This window comes from Panthera uncia (genome assembly GCF_023721935.1).
Source record: "Panthera uncia isolate 11264 chromosome B3 unlocalized genomic scaffold, Puncia_PCG_1.0 HiC_scaffold_1, whole genome shotgun sequence".
NCBI lineage: Eukaryota > Metazoa > Chordata > Mammalia > Carnivora > Felidae > Panthera > Panthera uncia.
Window position 1 is genome coordinate 82,224,040 of NW_026057582.1, and position 23,136 is coordinate 82,247,175.

General features: G+C 38.0%; 1 protein-coding gene and 1 pseudogene across 2 annotated transcripts in view; both read right to left on the bottom strand.

The window, feature by feature from the left end:
- FSIP1 (fibrous sheath interacting protein 1) overlaps positions 1 to 23,136 on the bottom strand; it is a 196,943-nt gene that overhangs the window by 150,952 nt on the left and 22,855 nt on the right. For both annotated transcript variants that reach the window (XM_049613332.1, XM_049613331.1), the window contains exons 6-8: positions 5,424 to 5,522; positions 2,980 to 3,104; positions 141 to 251 (exon numbers count right to left, since the gene is read on the bottom strand). In XM_049613332.1, the coding sequence (XP_049469289.1) occupies positions 141 to 251; positions 2,980 to 3,104; positions 5,424 to 5,522 (335 nt within the window). The remainder of the gene's footprint in view (positions 1 to 140; positions 252 to 2,979; positions 3,105 to 5,423; positions 5,523 to 23,136) is intronic.
- LOC125909853 (cytochrome c-like) lies at positions 1,499 to 2,278 on the bottom strand (annotated as a pseudogene).

The following is a 23,136-nucleotide window of genomic DNA, read 5'->3' on the forward strand; positions in this document are numbered from 1 at the left end:
AGAAGGAGAAGGAGGAGAAGGAGAAGAAGGAGAAGGAGGAGAAGGAGAAGAAAGAGAAGGAGGAGAAGGAGAAGAAGGAGAAGGAGGAGAAGGAGAAGGAGGGGAAGGGTAGAAGTCACTGAATATCAGAGCTTACGTACCTCAGGACTGGACAGCCCCGAATCTTTGTCATCTAAGTCCTTCAAAAGTTCAGTCAGCCTTTTCTTCTCTCTGTCAATCATAAGCACTGGCATTCCTGAATCCTTAGCCAACTATAGAATGTAATAATAAAAAAAAAAAGGAAATATTCAAAGCAATTCATGTTCAGGAAAATAAAAGTGGGCCCTGAGGTTTCTATGGTACAGACACACTAAGGTAAAAGTTGTGAGATTAGGCATTTTTCATTTGTGAGGTACATTCCAGCTATAAGCCGGCCCTCATGTTAGCCATTTCAACAACACTTTATTTAAAATATAAAACAATAAAACACATGGGAAGTTTGCAAACCTCTCATTATATATCAATGTAATAACTTATCTGCTGAGGTATTTGGAAGGATCTTGCCACTTCCTATGTGGCATATATCTACTGAAAGAAACTGCTTTTATTTATTTGTTTTTATCTGTGATTTTTAATTATCTTAAGCCTTATTACATAATTTACACATGTGTGCTGATGGCATATGTCCTCTACTTTAATCCTTCTAATGAGTTGGCAAAAGCACCATTAGCAATCACACATATGTGGTATTTCTACAGTTGCGTTATTGAAGGGCTGTTTAAAAGACAATCCTGAATTATAATTTAGTCTGACTGAGCGAAGAATTCGCAAGCAAAGTTCGCTACTATAGTGTGGCAGGTCACACTAAATTTTAAAAATATCTGGCCTTACAGCTCATCTATAAAATGTGAGAAGTGTTAAATATTCTTTGTTTGGTATTATACATAAGCCATATGAAAATGTGTTTAATTAAGCAAAAGGTAGCATTTTAGATGCCGTGAACTTTAATTAAATCGGCAGTTAGGACCAAAAAGATAAAGTGGACATTGCCAGCTTCACCCCTGGCCTTTTACAGGCTAACTAACACAACATTAAAACCCAGCTGAGTCTTGCTATTTGTTGGGAGAGTAAAGGGATTTCCTCAGTATTTAAATAAATATAACAAGTTATATAATTCTAAGTATTAAACCCATCTCCTACAGGTTTAGAGATGGTGGTTACCATCTCTGTGAAAAGTTGAACATTACCAATCGATTCCAACCCTATCTTTCAAAGGGGAAAACAGGGACAGCACTGCTAATTCTGGTAATTCTGAACCAGGATTACTATCCAAGTTCAAAAAGCTGATCAGATTCACTTAACCACAAGCCAATCGTACTTAAATCAGGACTGTCCAAAAGGAATAGTCTGTCAGCCATTCCTGATCCAAACTCTGGTGCCTGAGATCAATTTAAATATGGTACACATAAAAGAAGTCATGAGACATTTGTTTCTGTAATAAATAAGCAGTGGCCAATGATTACTCCTTAGTAGCTTTTTTGAGATAAACTATCAAGTCTGTCCTCTCCCTTTGTCTTCTTAAAGCCAGCGAAGATCAGTTTTCTTCCAGGGATGTACTTCTTGGGATTCTCCAACTACTCCGTCAGTGTCTCCTATCCCCAGGTGATGTCTTTATTCTTGTTGGCATCCGTGTAAGAAACTCCAGGGGACTGACTTGTCTCTCACCCAAACAGACCATGGGGATTTGTCTCATTCTTGTGCGTCCCTCCCCTTTCCATGGTATGGCACCGGGCACGCTACTGAACAAAGTTCTTCTTGCCCTTCGCAACATCATCCATCATAAAGTCACTCTTTCGTCGCACCCAAAAAGAAGTGCCCGCTTGCAAGCTGCACATCCTGCTCTCTCCTAAATGAAATTGCTTTGACATTTCAAGAGCGTCATATCAGGAATTTGAACAAAGATTCAGCGACTGTTGTTAAAAGGGGAAAAGGGAAATCTATGGGGGGGGGGGGCTGCTGTGTAAGCAAGAACCCCGGGTGTGGGGAAAACGCTACTGTTCTTGACAAATTAAATAAATCAACATAAAATGGGCCAGCACAGAGAGATCAGGTTGGAAGTTTCCTTCAGATCAGACGAACATAAAGAGAAAAACCAGAGGCCCAGAGGCCAGTCCTGGCAGTGGCACATTGACCCACAAATCTAGTCTACCTGGAAATGACGTGGCAGTTGTGGAAGAAGCATCAGACTTGAACTGGGAGGAATTATTTAACTCTCTGCTCTTATGAATAACTTTACACTCACCAATGCAGTTTTCTAGTAACCTGACTGCCTGAGTGGTTTGCCACAAGACTTCTGCCCACTGCACCTACATTTCTCACCATAAATTAATTAATCAGCATTTTGGTCAAATAGGGGAACCCCTTTTCCCTTGCTTAGTTTGCCTTGAGGACACCAAGTCAGGCTGTAGGGTCTGGAAGATCAAGGTTGAAATAATCAAGGCAAGTGACAAGTGATAGGCTTCCTGGAGGCTCAGCTGGAGGGGTCAGGGGACAGACAACCAACTGGCCTCTCCAGCTGTGCCAGGAGCATTTTCCATGCAAATTTCTAAATGCACCAGCTATAACATCAGTCTCATTACTTTCAAAAGCCAATTTTACTAATATGCAATTTAAAATCTGGGAAGCATTGTCTGACGCTATTACCTAAATAAATGTTTTTCAAATTGCAGGAACCGGATTCATTTCTGGGTAGTGAAATAAACGTATTGAGTTGCAGCTAGCATTTCTAAAAGAGGTAGAATAAGATAGGATGGAATTAAAACTAGTAAAGTTAAGTACTGGTCCATAAAATTTTTCTTTCATTTATATAGACTGTTTCAATTACATACATATGTGTCATGATCAAAAAAAAAAAAGATTTAAAGACACTGAACACAACTGTTTTTATTTTCATAACTCATTTAATCCCATATTCTGGTTTCTAAATTTCTAAGTACATACCTCAATGTTTCGTTTAATAAAATCCTGGCTGTGTTTACCCCTGAGCTTAATCTTTTCTGTATTTGAGAAAGGTTTCTTTTCTGCTCTGATCAATGACTCATTTCCTTCCACATCATAGGTAAAATCTAATATTAAAAAAAGTTCAAAATTTTTCATAATTATAATTGTCCATTATGCTACAATTTTACCTTATGCATACATTTAAAATATATAACACACATAGAAAAACTTCCAAACTCCAAATCCAGAAACCTAATATATATATGGAGATTTATTCTTATGGGTGCAAAAGATATAATACATGTACACACTCACACACATGAATATTACTCAGCCATAAAAAATAGTAAGATCTCGCCATTTACGACAACACAAATGAACGTAGAGGAATTATGCTAAGTGAAATAAGTCAGACCAAGAAAGACAAATACCATATGATTTCGCTCATATGTGGAATCTAAAAAGCAAAACAAATGGATAAACAAACAAACAAAAAGCCAAATTAGACCTATAGTATGGAGAGCAAAGTGATGGTCTCCGGCGGGGGTGGGGGGCGGGTAGGAGATGGGCAAAACAGGTGAAGGGGAGTGGCAGATACAGGTTTCCAATCATGGAATGGATGGGTCACAGGGATGAAAGGCACAGCGTAGGGAATCGAGTCAATGACATCATGATAGCGTGGCATGGTGGCCGAGGGAGCTACACTTGTGGTGAGTGTGGATTAACATATAAACCTGTCAAATCACTATGTGGTACATCTCAAACTAGCATAACATGTGTGCCACCTATATTCAGAGGAAATTAATTAATTAATACAATATATTTTATTTTAGTCTTTATATGAAACAAAACTTCCCCAAAAGACTAGAGTCATCTATCCTGTGATTCTATTAATATGCCAGCACCCTCTCTGAACAGTAAGTGTTTGTTCACACCTGTCTTTTAAGCAAGGTCTGGGCATAAGTGTCCTGGATGTTCCACATCCCATCTGCACAAAGCCTTACAGCTTATCTCACTTTGTCAGTTTTTCTCAACCTTTGAAAAGAGGCCTGAGTCACCTTCCGACCCTGGGTGCTCAAAACAAGGGTGAGGAAAATACTTGTGGACTCTTATTCCCTTTACTAAATATCTTTCTTCACTGTCGTCATGTTCAAAGCATTTAAAGCAAGATCATGTGAAAGCTTCTTTAAAGCTCTAAAAACAGTCATAGGGAAGACTTTTCTTAAGTGACAAATGGAATCTACCCTACAAATCAGGACAAATGGACACATTAAAGTCCTAGAGGGAAAAACACCCACCAGTAGCTCAACACAGAAAAGGTTTACTTAAAAGTTATCTCTGCCTTATAAGAGAGGGTACATCAATAAAAAGGACTAAGGGAGCTAGTAAGTTGGCATATTTATAGCTAATTATCAAAGATTCAACACAAATTTAATAATTAAAGAATATATTTTGATAACAATACCTAGAAAGAACCGGGAAGAGAGTAAGGTCTCTGGATTTAAATTCTTTTCAAACAAAAATAAATTTGGGTAAGAAAAAAGTTTCACTCAAATTTAAGTTACAAGTGTCTAGGCAAATAAATCTGGGCTTTAGAATTGGGATTTCATTTCTTTAATCAATGTTTCTTAATCAACTACCAATAGTTAAAGTACGAGTTACTTTTTTGGTGCATGGCCTCCTTAGATACAAAACAGAACTTTTCCCCATATTACAACTTGTACATAGCCTTTTGAGCTGAAATATATAGTCTATTCATTCCGTCAAAATTTCATATACTCTTAAAAATACAATATTAAGATAACATATTAAATGCATCCACATCTACATTTATAATGATTTCTTTAAAATACACTTTCAATAAACTATAGTAAAAACATTGGACTGTCTGGTCAGAACTGTCTCACTAGAAATGTCCTCTTCTCCCCATCCTGATGGTGATCAACAGGAACAGAAGTTTCCATGTTTCTACAGTAACCCAAACCCTTGCTCGGTTTGATGAGTTGGTTGGACCAGTGATAAGCATTTAACCCAAGCTGGATCAGTTGGTATCTTCTCTGCAATTCTGGCATTGAGTTTCCCTCTCAATGACTAACCACAGAATATGCTTTTGGGAATCAAAAAAGCTGTCTACCTCCAGGATTGTTTCCATAAATTTTCTTTTTTGCTTAAGTTAGTTTTCCATTACTTGCAGCCAGCTTTTCTTTAACTCTTTATCATATAAAATTTTAAATATCCAAAAGTAGAATGAATGCTATGATAAACCCTCAACAACTAACTTCAACAATGATTAATGCATGACCAATCTTGTTTCATCTTGATTCATTCAGTCACTTTCACCTGCCTCTGGATTAAATCAGATCAAATCATTTCATTTGTGAATATTTCTATATATAGCTATATTTCTTGTGACAATATGCAAAGTCACACAAATTATAACATACCTTGATTGACATTCTGTTTACGGTTTTCATATTCTTCTGGAGGGACTTGAGTGTGAAACACTGAGAAAAAGGTGTCTTCATGCTCGTAGCAAGAAGGATCTGTTGATTTAAAAACTCACTTGTTCAATACACAAAATAAGTGGGAAAGTGTCTAAATTAACAACTGTTTAAAAGTAAGATCTAGTATTCTCTGCAATATTCCTCAATCCCCTCCACATATACATTTCTTAAAATGTCACTTCCAAGTAGAAATTATATTTGTACACTTTAGCCATTGAAATGAACAGGAGAAAATCCAGATATCAAAAAGCATCTGGATATCAAAATCCAGAGTCAAAAAGCATTTCCCTAGAACTTCTGTGCAAATAAGATGTACAAGTGTGTGCTAAAATATCGCTTTAACTCCCTGGAATTAATGTATCCAAATCCCAACATTCGTAATATAGAGAATATGCACAGAGTAACTTTGTATTTTTCCTTTTGTTTTAGGTCCCCAAAGTAAAGATTTCAGATATAGGGTTAGTCATCAAGATAAAAGCATTGTGTTAGGAATGCAAGCTGGTACAGCCACTCTGGAAAACAGTACGAAGTTTCCTCAAAAAACTAAAAGATAGAACTACTCTTCAACCCAGCAACTGCACTGCTAGGCATTTATCCAAGGGATACAGGTGTGCTGTTCCGAAGGGACACATGCACCCCAATGTTTATAGCAGCACTATCAACAATAGCCAAAGTATGGAAAGAGCCCAAATGTCCATCCATCGATGGATGAATGGATAAAGAAGATGTGGTATACAATGGAGTATTACTCGGCAATCAAAAAGAATGAAATCTTGCCATTTGCAACTACGTGGATGGAACCTGAAAGTATTATGCTAAGTGAAATTAGTCAGTCAGAGAAAGACAAATATCATATGACTTCACTCATATGAGGACTTCAAGAGACAAAACAGATGAACATAAGGGAAGGGAAACAAAAATCATATAAAAACAGGGAGGGGGACAAAACAGAGGAGACTCATAAATATGGAGAACAAACAGAGGGTTACTGGAGAGGGTGTGGGAGGGGGGATGGGTTAAATGGGTAAGGGGCACTAAGGAATCTACTCCTGAAATCATTGTTGCACTATATACTAACTAATTTGTATGTAAATTTTAAAAATAAAAAATTAAAATAAAAAAAGAAAAGAAAAGATAAAAGCATGTGTTTGAAAGAGAAAACCAGAAGACTCTTAGCAATTAGGTTTCTTCCTTTTAGGATTTACACTCTTGGGCTTACACCCATAAAGAAATTAGGAAATTGTGTTTTTCAACTCGTTTCAATGTAATTTATTTTATTTTATCCTATTTAGCTAATTGAGACATTAAGATATTTGTAAGAAACTGCTAACATAAATAAGTATCCTATTTTTTTAAGTCTCTTTCTATGTCTTAACGTGAGAAACTGCCAGGTTGTGGCAAAGAAATATTTCTGCTTTCGAAACATGATAAATCTTAAAGATATTACAGGATCCACCACCTATCTTTAAAGCAAACTTGATTCAAGCACCTCTTTGAGATGATACAGGCAAAGGAAGTACACAGAAGATACATTCACCCTAACATACAAATATCACCAAATTCAAAACATACAACTTCTGATAGTAAAAAGAAATGTATCAATTCCAGTTCCCTAATTTGGAATTCATAATAATGTAGCATTGTTGGAATTGTCATTCCAACTTTAATCCCACACAATCTTTGAAGAGGAGTTAATCTAGCAAATCAGTGGTATAAGCCTAGAGTGGAAGAGGGATAAGCTACATTTGTGGAAAAGACAAAAAGGTTTAAAGTTCTTGTCAAGTGGTAGTATATTTACTTTTGATCCCATAATTCCTTCTTAATAGGAGTTTCACTCACTTTTACACTGAAGCATCTATAAAGATGCAAAAATATGAAATCTTGCAATACTAAAAACTATTACAGCATAGTGATATTTGGAGATTTTTAAACTAAGGCCTTTTCTGAGGCTAAAATTATCCTCGTGACTCTGTGGCTCTTTACCCATATTCTCAGCGGTATTCTGTATATTCAGTACCTCAGAGAGAAAGTAAGTACAGCCTAGAACAAAGGCCTGATAGCTCAGCTTTGAGTTTAAAAGACAACAGTTTTGGAAGTCTGGTATTCAATTGCAGAAGCTTAACTCCTCAAGAGAAAAAAACAAAAAGCATCTTCTGAATTTCCAAATTCCTCCTTTAGAAAGCTCTTCCTTACAGTAAGGAAACAACTGATTACTGTAAACGAAATGTCAGAACTAGAAAACAGCCATTGGGGGTGGGGGGTGGTGCCTGGGTGGCTGAGTCGGTTAAGTGTCGGACTCTTGATTTTGGTTCAGATCATGATCTCACGGTACATGGGATAGAACCCCAAGTCGTGCACTGACAGTTCAGAGCCTGCTTAGGATTCCCTCTCTTCCTCTCTCTCTTCTCCTCCCCTGCTCATGCATGTGTGCACTCGCTCTCTCTCCCAAAATAAATAAATAAACTTCAAAAAGAAAAGAAAAGAGCCATTGGGTAACCATCATAATAATACTAGATTCAGATAAGAATCACCAATAGATGATAAGAGCAGCAGGTGAAACTTTGAAGAATGACAGAATAGCTTCAGAGTATATCTCCACGAGAGAACTTACTCAGTAAAAAAGGAAAAATACTAACTTTACAGTGGAGAAACCTGGAAGACACCACTTCAACCAAGTGATCAAGGTTAACCTTACAGTGATGGGACAATCGACATCATGCACTTTCTGCTAGGATCCCTGGAGGACACAGTGGGATTCCTGCCCAAAATGTATAACATGAACCTAAGCTTGTGGAAATGTAAACAAACCCAGACTGGGGAACAACCTACAAAATATCAAGCCTATGGTCTTCAAAAACGCCAATGTCGTAAAACACAAAGAATGACCAAAGAGACATGACAACTAAATTCTTTTGTTACAAAGGATTTTAGCGGGACACTTGGCAAAATATGAATAAGGCCTGTAGATTGAATAATAGTATTGAATCAACATTAATTACCTGATTTGTGCATGTGTGTGTGAACACGTGTCCTCGTGTGAAGAGAGACAAATCTATACCGAGAGAGACAGAGACAGAGACAGAGGAGGATGTGGTAAAATGTTAACACTTGGAGAATCTGGATAAAGGGTCTTGAAAACTCTTTGTACTTTTCTTGAGACTTGACATCTGAAATTATATCAAAATTAAATTTAATAGGAAATTTTTAATAATTGCTCTCCTCACTAGAAACATTTATTCGGGGGGAGTTGGGGGAATCTCCCTTCAGAGATCAAGAGCCAGAGTGTGAGGGACTGAGCACATTTTAAATAAGAGCCTTACAAGCGAAAGATTGCAGGATGTGATTTTAAGTTGTTTCCTGCCTCCTAAGGAAGAAATCAAAGCCCATCCCACACGGTGCAGAAGGACCCAGAAGAGCACCGGAGGAAATGAGTTTAGAGTAGATACAAGTGACACAAGTGTGAAGCTGCTTCGTGGTACACATTCCCTTGGAGGTGGGTGAAATCCTGAAGTTGGATTGAGACACCCCCCCACACACACCCAAAGAAAACAAGGAAAGCCAGGTGCCTCGCTGCACACTTGGAACTCTGAAAGAAGACTCCACACACAGTGCTCCACATTTACACATGACAGCTGCAAAGCAGCAAAGGCAGTGTGCCACGTTTAGAGGGAGACAGGGCCTGAAATTCATTTTCTCTCTCTCTCTCTCTCTCCCTCTCTCTCTCTCTCTCTCTCTCTCTCTCTCACACACACACACACACACACACACACACACACTTCCTCATGGCTGGCCTATGGCATGGAGATCTAGAAATTCTCACTTACCCCTGTAAACTAGATGAAGCCCTCCCCCATTGCATATCATTATGCCAACCAAAAATGCACATACCCAAATGTCCCTTACAATTGAGAACTATTCTATTAGACTATCATTTCAATAAATTCAAAATATCAAAGCAATGACCATAATATTATACGTTGCCATATTAGCTTTTAAAATATAGGGCTTATAAAAAATTCTAGAGAACAAGGGAAAGGCACCATCATTTTCCACTGAACTATTAGATCAATAAGGAAACAAGAACACAATAACAATAGAGAATAGTGAGAACACCATAAAGAATGCACTTGAGAGATAAAGTTATTTTCAGAAATAAATTCATAGCAATGATGCTTTTATCATATTGTTACAGACTGAATTGTATCCCTCCAAAATCTGTAGGCTGAAGCCCTAACCCTCAATGTGACTGTACTTAACAGGGCTGTTAAGGAGGTAATAAAAGCTAACTGAAGTCACTGGATGGGGCCCTAATCTAATAGAATTTATGGCCTTCCAAGAACAGGAAAAGAAACCAGAGATAACCTTTACCACTTCCGCCACTTCTCTGGAGCACAGAGAGAAGGCCATGAGGACACAGTGAGAAGGTGGCCATCGGCAGGCTGGGAGGAGCGACCGCACCACAAAATGAATTTTCCAGTATCTTGATCTTTGACTTCTAACCTCCAGAGCTGTGAGAAAATAAGTTTCTGCTGTTTTTAAGCCACCCAACCTGTGGTATCTTTTTATGGCAGCTCTAGCAGACTAATATACAGATTTTAAGGAAAAATAAAATAAGCTTAACTAACTTGACTAAAGAAGCTAGAGAAAACAATAGCAAGGTCAAAAAAAGAAATAAGAAAGAAATGAGCTAGAATTAGCAAAGAAATTCAAAGCTGGCTCTTGAAGGTAGAAAAATCTACAAGTGTAATTTTAAAAAAAGAAAACACTAATTGTAATGAAGATGACATATTTTGATGAAAGAATAAATACGCAGATCACTGAAACAGAAGAGAGAGTTCAGAAATAGACCCACAAAAATATAGTCAATTGATCTTTAACAAAAGAGCAAAGGCAATTCAATGGAGAGAGGATGATCTCTTTAACATGGTGCTGTAATAACTAACTAGATGTCCATGTGAACAGGAAAGAAAAGAAAAGAAAAGAAAAGAAAAGAAAAGAAAAGAAAAGAAAAGAAAAGAAAAACAAAACCAAAAACAAGGGAAGGGAAGGGAAGGGAAGGGAAGGGAAGGGAAGGGAAGGCAAGGCAAGGCAAGGCAAGGCAAGGCAAGACAAGACAAGACAAGACAAGACAGAGAAGGGCACACAAGACCAGACAAGACCAGACCAGCTCTAGACATCTTACACTTTTCACAAATACTAACTCAATTGAATTACAAACCTAAATGTAAAATACACAACTACAAAACTTCTAAAAGAAAATATAGGAGAAAAAGCCATGTGATCTTGGGTTTGGGGATATGTTTTCATATATAACACCAAAAGTATGATACATGAAAGAACAAAATTGATATATTGAACTTCATTAAATTAAAAACTTCTGCTCTACCTAAGACACTGTAAAGAGAATGAAACAACTAGCCACAGGCTTAAAGAAATTATTTACAAAACACATATCCAAAATATACAAAGCACTTAAAAAGAAGAAGACAATAATCCCATTTTTTCAACTTTTTTAACAGTTATTTATTGAGAGACAGAGACAGCACGCAAGCAGGGGAGGTGCAGAAAGAGAGGGAAACACAGAATCTGAAGCGGGCTCCAGGCTCTGAGCTGTCAGCACAGAGCCCGACATGGGGCTCGAACTCATGAACCATGAGATCATGACCTGAGCCGAAGTCGACGCTTAATGGACTGAGTCACCCAGGAGCCCCACAATAATCCAATTTTTTAAATGGGCAAAATATCTGAACAGACAACTCAGTAAAGAAAATATACAAATAGCAAATAAGCATCTGGAAAGATACCATCATTTGTCATTAGGGAAATGCAAATTAAAACAACAATAAGATACTACTATCTACCTATTAGAATGGCTAACATACAAAAAACAATACCGATTGCTGCCAAGGATGCAAAGCAACAGGAACTCTCATTGTTTGCAGATAGGAATATAAAACTGTACAGCTAACTTGAAAGACAGGCAGTGTCTTTCAAAGTCAAACAGTGTTACTATATGTTTCAACAATCCTGCTCCTAGATATTTACCTAAATGGAAATTTTACGTCCACAAAAATACCTGCATACCATGTGTAAAGCAGTTTTATTCATAATCACCAAAAACTGGAAGCAATCAAGACGCCTCTCAATAGGTGAAGGTATAAACAAACTGTGGTACATCCATAAAATGAAATACTATTCAGAGACAAAGAAAGTAAGCAGCTCTCAAGCCACAAAAAGACATCAGATGAATCTTAAATGCAGAGTGCTAAGAGAAAGAACCCAATCTGAAAAGGCTACGTGCTGTATGATTCTAATTACATACCATTCTGGAAAAGGCAAACTACAGAGGCAGTGAAAAGACCAGAATGGCTAGGGGAGCAGGGGCAGGAGGGAGAGTTGAATGGGAAGTCACACCGGGGATTTTTCACAGGGGTAAAACTATTCTGCATGATAGTCTAATCCTGGTTACATGACACCGCACGTTTGACAACCTATAACTTCACAGCACAAAGAGTAAATCTTAAGGCATGAAAGTTTTCAAACTATTATTAGAATGTGAATTAGAATTAGAATTCATATTAGATGTCATAGAATCCCAGGATGGAATGTAGAATGTGACCAAACAATCTAACTATGTTACAAATCTCTGAAGCGATCTCACTGGAGGGGGCAGAGGAAAAAGGCGTTCACCTTGAGTAACTCTGGAAATGAGTGGAGTCTGCAAGCCTAAAGGCAGTAGAGATGGCACCTGAGCACTGGACTCCAGCTGATTGTTTCCTATAGGGGTACAGGGGAACAGTTTTGATATCACTACACGTATAGTAGAAGTGAGCAATGGGTGAATGAAGGGCCAATGGTGAGAGCCAGGTTTCTCCTTGTTGGGAGTGGAGATTACAGGTAACGAAGGGGAAATGGCTAGAATGATTCATGTGGTAAAATAATAAAGTCGGAGATCTCAGTATAAACTCATGTTTAGCTTAACATAGATACAGATGGTTACACATAGAAATATTTAGGGGCGCCTGGGGGGCTCAGTCGCTTAAGCGTCCAACTCTTGATTTCGGCTCAGGTCTTGATCTCATAGTCATACCACACTGGGCGTGGAGCCAGACTGGGATTCTCTCTCTTCCTTCTCTCTCTGCCCCTCCCCTGCTCATTCTCCCCCCCACCTCAAAAAAGTAGTTTATAAAAAAAGTACTATTTAAAAATAATGCAGGGGTGCCTGGGTGGCTCAGTCGGTTGGGCGTCCGACTTCCGCTCAGGTCATGATCTCGCAGTTTGTGAGTTCGAGCCCCGCATCAGGCTCTGTGCTGACAGCTCGGAGCCTGGAGCCTGCTTGGGATTCTGTGTCTCCCTCTCTCTCTCTTCCCCTCCCGCACTCACACTCTGTCTCTCTCTCCTTCAAAAATAAATAAACATTAAAAAAAATTATAAATAATGCATGCAACAGGTTAGTATACCCACAAATATTTCCTTTCTCAGAGGTTCAGAATCAGTGACTCCCCACTAGCAACAAGCACACCCAGCATCCAGATCTTGGTATCTAATATCTTTCTCCAGTCAAAGGAACCAGGGCTCCTTGAAGAGACAACTGATTCTAGGTCTCAGATACGAAATACACAAGCTGAGTCTGGTGCATCCTGTAGTGCCAGAAAGTAAGGAAGTGTTCAACAACAACAAAACAAAACCCACAGTTGTTGAAGGCACATCAAAGGGACACAGGAGTCAACTGAAAGAGCTCCCAATGGCCAAAGCTGGAAAAATTTGAGCGGCAAAATAAAGTAATATTAGATTAAAATCCAGTGTATAAAATAAATATCCACAAGTCTATATTGATATAAATAAATGATTGAATAAACAGATACATGGGAAGAAAAGACAAATCTCCCATGCAGAATAATTCAAAATAATTTATGTAAATACTCTGCCTTCAAGGAGGTGAAGCATAACTGCCCACCTCTCAAGTAAGGGCTGTGCACAGTAACTTCCTTCCAAAGAAGACAGGATGGAAAGGGGGAAAAATTGAAGAACTTCACAGTGGAGAACTCTAACAAACACCTCTTCAGCCAGGTGATCAAAGTTAACATCAACAGTGATGAGTCATGTTGACAGTTATGATGTGATGAAATGGAAATGGCATTTTAACTCTATAGTCTTCCGAGAACATACAACCCTAGTCAACCATAAGAAAAGCATGGATAAATTGCAATTTCTGGAAATTCCACATAATACTTGATCAGTACTCCTCATAACTGCCAAAGTCATCAAAAACAAGGAAAGTCAGGGGGTGCCTGGGTGACTCAGTCAATTAAGCATCCAACTCGATTTCAGCTCAGGTCATGATCTTGAGATTTGTCGGTTCAAGCCTCACAACAGGCTCTGTGCTGATGGTGCAAGACTGCTTGAGATTCTCTTTCTCTCCCTCTGTTTCTACCCCACACTCACTGGCTCACTCTCTCTCTTGCTCAAAATAAATAAATAAAACTTAAAAAAAAAAAAAACCAAGGGAAGTCTGAGAAAGGGCACAGCCAAGAGTAGCCTAGGGAGACAGGATGACTAAATGCAATGTGCTCTCCTGGATGGCCCCTGGAACAGAAGAAAAAACATTGGGTAAACACTAAAGTCTGAATAAAGTGTGGGTTTTAGTTAATAATAATGTATCAATATTGGTTCATTAATTATAACAAACGTACTGTACTCTGGTAATAATAGGGGAAACTGGCTGCACGTATATGGGAAATCGTTATACTACCATCCTAATTTCTCTGTAAATCTAAAACTGTGCTAAAATAAAAAGTTAATTTTAAAAAAGAAAACATTTTAGATTAAAAGGAGAGAAGGAAAACACAAATGAAATTAGAAATAAGAATACGGAACATAATAAACAAGGAGAATTAATCTTTTAAAATACTATACGAAATTTTTTTTAGTAAAATGTTAAATCTTGGTGAAATGGATATTTTGGAATCTCCCAGACATGGATTTATTGCCAGAATTGACTCAGAAGATGAGAAAACTGAAATATAATAGTAAATATGAAAGAAGCTAAGAAAAGAGTCGGTGAATTGCCTCCAAGAAATTATTTGAACCAGATGGTTTTTCCAGTGAAATCTTTCAAGTTTTTAGGGAACAGGTAATCCCCATGTTATATAAACTATTTCAAAGCATAGAAATAAATGAACATCCAGCCCCAATCATTTTATGAAGTGAACATAACCTAACAAAGCATAGGCACACACCTCCTAACCCCACCTCTAACATCAACCCCATAACACACATGCACATGGACACACACACACACACACACACAGAAAATCTCATTATAAATCTCATAAATACAGATGCGAAAATTCTGAATAAATTCAGCCATTGAAATCTGGTACTAAATTAAAAGAATAATCCTCTCTAACCAAGAAACACTGACCCAGAAATAAAAGACTTTCCTAGCATTTAAATACATTGATTTTTAAACATTAGTGTGTCAAGACAGAAAAATTTTATGATTGTTTAAATAGATAATAAAAGGCATTCATAAATTTCAACACTAAGTCTTCATGAAGTTATCAGAATAGGAATAATTATTGAAAAGGACACAAAAATTCATACACTTTCCAGGTGATCATAAACTAACAAGACTCAAAGCAAACAACTAAAGATAATTAGAATTGATCAGGTAATTTAATTATCACTGAGAGCCAGAAGAGATCAATGTCCCAACTCAAGCAGTCAGGCAGAAGACGGAAAATCCTTCCTTCATCCATCTTTGAGTTCTATTCAGACCTTCAACAGATCGGCTGATGCCCACCCACACTGGGAGGGTAATGTACGCAACTCAGTCTACCAGTTGAAATGCTAGTCTCTCCTGGAAACATCCTGGATGATACACCCAGAAATAATGCTTAACCCAGACATCTAGGCATCCCATGATCCAGTCAAGTTGACACATAAAATTAACCATCACAAAGACTGGATGGATGATGAAACCACTAATCCAGATAGAAGAAACATACAAAAGGAGGAACAGATTTCAACACTAGGAAGTAAGGGAGAGGGGAGAAGAAAAAGAGGAAAGCCAGAAGGAAATAACGATACCAGTAAAAATGTTACGGGTCCATGACTGGCTACCTGTGCCAGATGCTACAGAGAGGTCACATAGGATAAAAATTGGAAATATGCCACCAGGTTTAGAATCTAAGAGGACTCCTGATGAGGTAGTTTCTGTTGTGTGAAAGGAGAAAATACAGACCACCGAGGAGTTGAGAAGTAAATGGAAATTGACCAGGTAGCCCCAGTAGGTGTGGATTATTCTTTCAAGAAGTCTGACCTTTAAGGAGAGGATGGAAAGTGAGTGGTACCTGTTTGGGAGCAGGGTGAAGAACCCAGGGAGGAGGTTCTATCTGTATCTTTGGCTGGTTTGATGGCTCTTTTCTGTTTTAGGACCAGAAGATTCAAACATAGTAAAGTGAGACAGAGAAGGAGAGATAGAAGCTCTACGTGAGACACAGAATGATGGATGGATCAGGAGCCAGGGGCAGAGTGAAAGGGATGGGACATCGTTGACCTTGGCCTTGGAGAACAGCACCTTGTCTCACTCTGAGGTAAAAAATATGGGGGATGGAGTATAGTCAGAGTGCACTTTAGGGACAGAAGGAAAGAATGTGAAAGGGATTCCCACCGAGGTGATTGTTTTCTCTGGACAGTAAGCAGGCCAAAGTGAAGGACTTGCAGAAGACAGTAGGAGGTTAAACAACCAGAATAATTTGCAATAGCCACTTTGGAGAATGCAAAAGACATCAGTAGGCAATACTGAGACTGTAGCAGAGGTTAAAAGCCAAAACTCCTTAGCTATACTGGTTAACGCAAGTGATTTTCTCCCTCAATCCTCTGCAAATCAGAGCTGGAGAATTTTCTTAGAATATTCAGTGTTAACACCCACGAGCAGAAGTAGCATATACCTGTATTTCACAGAAAATCACAGAGGTATTTACCAGCCATTAGAAGCCTGATTGATTAAGATGCCACTGTTGTTGTGCTTACATGCACTTACAAATTTGGAGCTGGAAACACAAGAGGTCAGGGTAACAAAGGAAGGTAACAAAGGAAGAAGGAATGACCTCCATTAAAAACACTGATGAGGAACAATCCTATCACTGCCTCAGAGAGTACGAACTCTATCTCTATCCATCAGAGAAATTCTAAAAACTAAGGGGAAACTCCGAGTATGATAGAGTTTTGATTTTCACCAGAGTTCTCTACAAAAATGTAAAAGCGGTCCCTCAAAAATGGGGTGGAAAGACTTGTAAAATATTTCCAAGATCTCTAACAAGTGCAATATTGTCTACTTATTGTCTACTTCAAACAGTACTTAAACTTGAAGTTATTAACTCTGGATTATAGAGTCAAAATGTGGTAAAAAAAAAAATCTAATGTGGTTTTTATCTTTCTCTTGGCATCAAGGCCCCACTTGTGTTTAGTACCTATCAATAAAACTAAATATACAACTCAACAATAAGTATCTTTTCATTTGTTTTGCTGTTGGTTCTTTGTGATGTTAGCAGGAGGCTAGGATGTATTTGGTGTTTGGGGAGCTGGAAAACAGGTTGGAAATTGTCATTGTTCCACCTGCCCAAAGTCCCTCAAATTACTCTTAAATAAAAGGCTAAGCAAATGACTAGGGAGACAAGGAAGAAAGCACCCTACTCATCCTAGGGTGCCTGGGTGGCTCAGTCGGTTAAGATCTGACTTGTGATTTTAGCTCAGGTCATGATCCCATGATTGTGAGATCAAGCCCCATGTCAGGCTCTGCCCTGAATGTGGAGCCTGCTTGAGATTCTCTCTCTCTCTCTCTCTCTCTCTCTCTCTCTCTCTCTCTCTCACTGCTCCTGCCCACCAAAAGAATAATAAAAATTTTTAAAAACACTCATCCTAAGAATTTCTCCCTTTTTCCAAAGGGAAAAGAGGCAGAAAGGAGGTTTGGGTATGTTTGTAGATACGTGTTTAAAGTTCAAGTTTAAATCAGTCTGGCTCTAAAGTCCACTCTTTTAAAGTGCATATTTTAACTAGATGCTGCCACCTACTGGATAATTTACAAGGGTTTGCGCTTTCCCGGTAACAAAGAAAAACTTATGGAGGGGAACAGGGCAAAAGAATTGAATTGTTTTCATAGAAACATTTTACTTGAAAACTTACAGCTATATATAGGCTTGATCAAAATAATTATTTGTTTCAATTTTATATTTTTAATTAAGAGAGATAGCCAAAGTTCAGTGAATAACATGGGAAAGAAACTAATCTCAAAATAGAACAGATGTAGGTAGTTTTGCACCACTTTACAATACGTGGCTATGTTGTAATAGCAGGAATTTGAAACTGTAAAATCACTATGTGGTCAAATTGGACTCTTGCATTTCTCTTCATTTCTTTCATACATGCAGTGAAAATATTCTACTAATAATACCTTTCTTAAACTGAGGATTCCAAAAATTTCCTCTTCTAGAATGAAGTAATAACCATGTTATGTAAAATATGAAGAAAATGCATGTAATCGGGCTAATGATGCAGTCCAAAGTAAATATCTCCTATGGTTTTTAAGATAGTTAGAAATCAAATCGATATGTGACTGTTACACTTATGCCTAGGATGCAAAAAAAAAAAAAAAAAAAAAAAAAAAAAAAAAAAACACCAGGAAATTTCATTAAGGAATCTGCCTTCTAAAAAAGACCAGTCACCAAAAAAGCAAAAAGAATCTACTTAAATCTCAAGAGCCAGGAACACAGTAATATCATCTCTTCACTGGTGCACTAGTCCGGCGTGATCTCAAGACAGTAAGTAGCAAGAGTGAAAAGAAATAGACATTTGGTTCACCTAATAGTATCTTTTATTCCCACTTCCTTTTACATCAACCCTACTTTTGCATCTCATCTGCTCTGAGCACGATAAACACTGCCAGTACACAATAATTGACTAAGAATTCAAAATCTAAGAACTGAAACTCTAACATGATAATGTTTAAACCAGTGGTTCTCCCTGAACATAGGTTTCAGGTCCCTGGTAACTCCAGTTTTCAGCTCATAAAATCCAATTAATTTCCATGTCAGAACATTAGTACTAATCTAACATCACTGTAAATGTTTGCAGGGCCTATAGTAGTCATGTGACTCCAGAGGTTTGAGCTCTATAGGTTTAAGCCAAATGTACATGGCATGAGCTTTAAAAACGAAACATATTTGGTAGGGCACCTGGGTGGCTCAGTTGGGTAAGCGTCTCTTTGTTTCAGCTCAGGTCATGATCTCACAGCTCACAGGATCGAGCCCCACATTGGGCTCCAGGCTGACAGAGTGGAGCCTGCTTGGGATTCTCTCTCTGCCCTACCCCCTCTCACTTGGTCGCGTTCTCTCTTTCAAAATAAAACAAACTTTCAAAAAAATGAAATGTATTTGATAGTTCTGCTTTAATTCTGAAGAAAAGACAACAGGGCACCTGGGTGGCTCAGTCAGTTGTGTGTCCAACTCTTGATTCCGACTCAGGTCATGATCTCATGGTTCATGAGTTCAAGCCCCACATCAGGCTCTGCATTGACAGCACGGAGCCTGCTTGGTATTCCATCTCCCTCTCTCTCTGCCCCTCCCCTGCTTGCTCTCTATATCTCTATCAACATAAGTAAAAAAATAAACTTAAAAAAATAAAAAATGAAGAAAAGACAACTGATAACAAAGTCTTGCCCTGCAGGGCCAAAAGTTCCTTTAATAGTGTACTCTATGCCTGAAAGGTTAATGTCAAAAACCCCCCTTACTATTTTACAGTCCCTGCTCCAGAGTCAACCACAGGAGGTACATATGCCTCTTAGAAATGCCCCATCCATTAGAGAAATCAGCATTATCTCCAGCTTTCTGAAATATAGATGCTGAGATACTGTAACATCCAGTTCTTTATTTGGAAATCCATGTTCTTTATTTGGAAGTCCTGCTTCTATGAAGATACAGAATTACTGACAGACGTGAAGGAAAATATAAGAAACCGCACTTTTCAAGACAGGTTATATTCATACCATAGCCTTCAGACACTGAAGGGAGTAAAACAGCATTCTATAAATAGCCATAACTTTAGAGGTGCTTTGCAGTCTTTCTTCTTAGTGTACTCACAACTGAACAACTCTCAACGAGAAAAACAGGCTTGAGAAAAACATGTTCTTGCAAAAAAACTTCCCGAAAAAGACAATATACCTGCCCTAATAAAACGTATTATAAAGCTAAAGTAGTAAGAACAGTGCAATGCTAACATTAGAACGGATAGGAATATTATAATGGAAGAGAATAGAAATTTTGGAAACAAGCCCAATTCATGATAAAGTTAGCATTCCAAATAAATGAGGGAATGATGGATTATGCAGTAAAAGGTACTGAGGTAACCAGTGTTAAAATCAAAAACAAATAGAGAGAAACCTTAGAAATGATCTGAGCAGACAACACCAGTTTAGTCATACAAACAAAACGTAATTTAGCTTCTTTTGCAAGAGTAACTTGACCTGGATCATCTCTTGCTTAGGCCTCTAGAAATCATAAGTAAAACTTAGTGTCTTCCAAAATTGATATGAAGTAACCATTCTGCTTTATAACAAAATCCTCCTGAGACTCAGTCCATGTTTTGGCTTCAGTGTTCCCAGTTTTGCAAGCTGACTTTTTTCACGCGTGCATGATAAACTTCTAATTACTACCGTGGCGACTCTTTGATTTTATTTCTGTTATTTGTAATCTTTTGATGCTAGCTAACAAACTGGGGGTGGGGGGTGGGGTGGGGGGAACCACCAAATCAACTCTCTACCTCATATATGACAAGAAAATGAGTTCAAAGTAGACTAATATTTTAATTTTCATAAAACAATAACTGTACTAAAGGAAAACACAGATACATTTTTATGTCATCTTACACTGGAAAAGGACTTTTTAAGCGGAACAACAGTCAAGGATAAAAGAAAAGAAATGACTGGGGTGCCTGGGTGGCTCAGTCAGTTAAGCTTCCAACTTTGGCTCAGGTCTTGATCTCATGGTTCATGAGTTTGAGCCCCATGCCGGGCTCTGTGCTGACAGCTCACAGCCTGGAGCCTGCTTCGGATTCTGTGTCTCCCTCTCTCTGTGCACCTCCCCCACTCATATTCTGTCTCTCTCTCTCTCTCTCTCTCAAAAATAAATAAACATTAAAATTTTAAAAAGAAAAAAAATGACTGATTTAGCTAACTAAAAAAATATTCAGTTTGGGAGAGCAAGAAATACCACAAAACTAAAAATAAATTAGAAATAATGTTTTTTATATTTATGACTGTCAAATATTAGTATTCTTGATATGTAAAGGAGTCCTTCTAAACAATAAAAAGGAATACTTCATTTCATAAAAGAACAATTAATTCACAAAATGGCTAAAAGAATAAATACTCAACCTCCTTGATTATCACAGAGGTATAAATTGTGACTCCATTTTAAAAAAAGCTTTAAAACAACTATTAAACCCATTGTTATGGGTATACAAAAACAATTCTCAGATACAATATTTGATTTGTATTTAATACAATATTTGTCTAAATTGGTAAAACCTTTTAATAAGTCAATATGAATAAAAATCTAGGGACACCTGGGTGGCTCCGTTGGTTGAGCATCTGACTTCAGCTCGGGTCATGATCTTGCTGTCCGTGAGTTCAAGACCTGCGTCGGGCTCTGGGCTGACAGCTCGGAGCCTGGAGCCTGTTTCAGATTCTGTGTCTCCCTCTCTCTTTGCCCCTTCCCCACTCATGCTCTGTCTGTCTGTCTGTCTCTCTCTGTCAAAAATAAATAAACATTAAAAAAATTAAAAATATTTTTATATATGGATACAATTTTTAAAAGGCCCAAGCCCTTTGACTAAGTGATTTCTCTTTGAAGATGTATTATTTCCTGTAGCTATTGTCGCAGTTTAACACAAACTTGGTCACTTAAAACAACAGAAATTTATTCTCTCACAGTTCTAGAGGCCATTAGTCCAAAGTCAAGGTGTCGGTAGGGCCACACTCTCTCCAGGGGCCCTCAGTGAGATTTCATTCCTTGCCTCTCCCAGTGTCTGGTGGCTGCCATCATCACCTTGGCTGTAGGCCACACCACTCCAATCCCTGCCTCAATCTTCATGTGGCTTCTCTTCTGTGTGCCTCTTCTCCCTCTGCCTCTCTCTTATGAGGATACCTATGATGGATACCTATGAGCTCATGTAGAGCTCTCTTCCATATTCCAGGATTATGTCCTCATCTTAAGATCCTTAACTTAATCACATCTGCAATGACCCTTTTTCCAAATAAGGTAACATTCACAGCTTCTAGGAATTTGACATGGATATCTCTTGGGAGGCATTTTTTCTTTTCCAACCTAGTTGTCAACCTAATTTTTCTTTTTTTTTTTTTTTTTGCTTTTGTCCTTTTCTTTTTTTTTTTTTAAGAGAGAGTGTGAGAGTACTAGCAGGGGAGGGGGCAAAGGAAGAGAGAGAGAATCTTAAGCAGGCTCTAACTCAGCAAGAAGTGAGACTGGGGCTTGATCCCACAACCCTGGGATCATGACCTGAGCTAAAATCAAGAGGTGGACACTCAACCGACTGAGCCACCCAGGTTCCCCACAACCTAGCTTCTCAATTACCACAGAAGGTAACAAAGGAATAATTACTTAAGGATGTTATTGCAGCATTATGTATAACCGAAAAAAATTGAAAAAAAAGAAATAACCTAAATGTTTAATAGCAGAATTTTAGTTAAATAAATTATGGCACATCTATGTAGGGAATTAATATACAGTCATTAAAGATAATGCTGACACAGTATAAGGAATATAGTCAATGACATTGTAATAATGACATATCAGATCAGATGGTAGCTATACTTGTGGTGAACTCAGAATAATGTAGGGAGCACCTGAGTGGCTCTGTTGGTTAAGTGTCCGACTTTTGATTTTGGCTCAGGTCATGATCTCGTGGTTGGTGAGATCAAGCCCTGTGTCAGACGCACATCATCTGAACAAAGCAACCTGGGATTCTCTCTCTCCCTCTCCCTCTGTCCCTCCCCTGCTCATTCTCTCTCTCTCTCTCTCTCAAAATAATCTTTAAAAAAATAATAATAATAATGTATAGACATGTTGAATCGCTATGTTGTACATCTGAAATGAATGTAACATTGTATCAACTATACTCAAAATTTATTTTTTATTTTTCTTAATGTTTATTTACTTATTTTGAGAGACAGAAAGCATGAGAAGGGGAGGGGCAGAGATAGAGGTAAAGAGAGAATCCCAATCAGGCCTCGTGCTGTCAGCACAGAGCCCAACACGGGGCTGGATCTCACTAACCATGACATCATGACCGGAGTTGAAATCAAGAATCAGACGCTCAACTGACTGAGCCACCCAGGCTCCCCGACTCAAATTTTTTTTTAAATGCTGATGCAAATCATTCCAGTTATCTATTGTTACATGAAAAAAAATCACCCAAAATTTAGGGTCATACAGTAATAATTATTGCAGGCAAGATCAACTAACGGATACTAACATTAATGGACAACAGTTTGAGGAAAGATATTTGCATAAAGTATCTCGCCCATGATATTTATTAATTATAAAAGGAAAATTAGTAACTTTACAATAGAGAAACA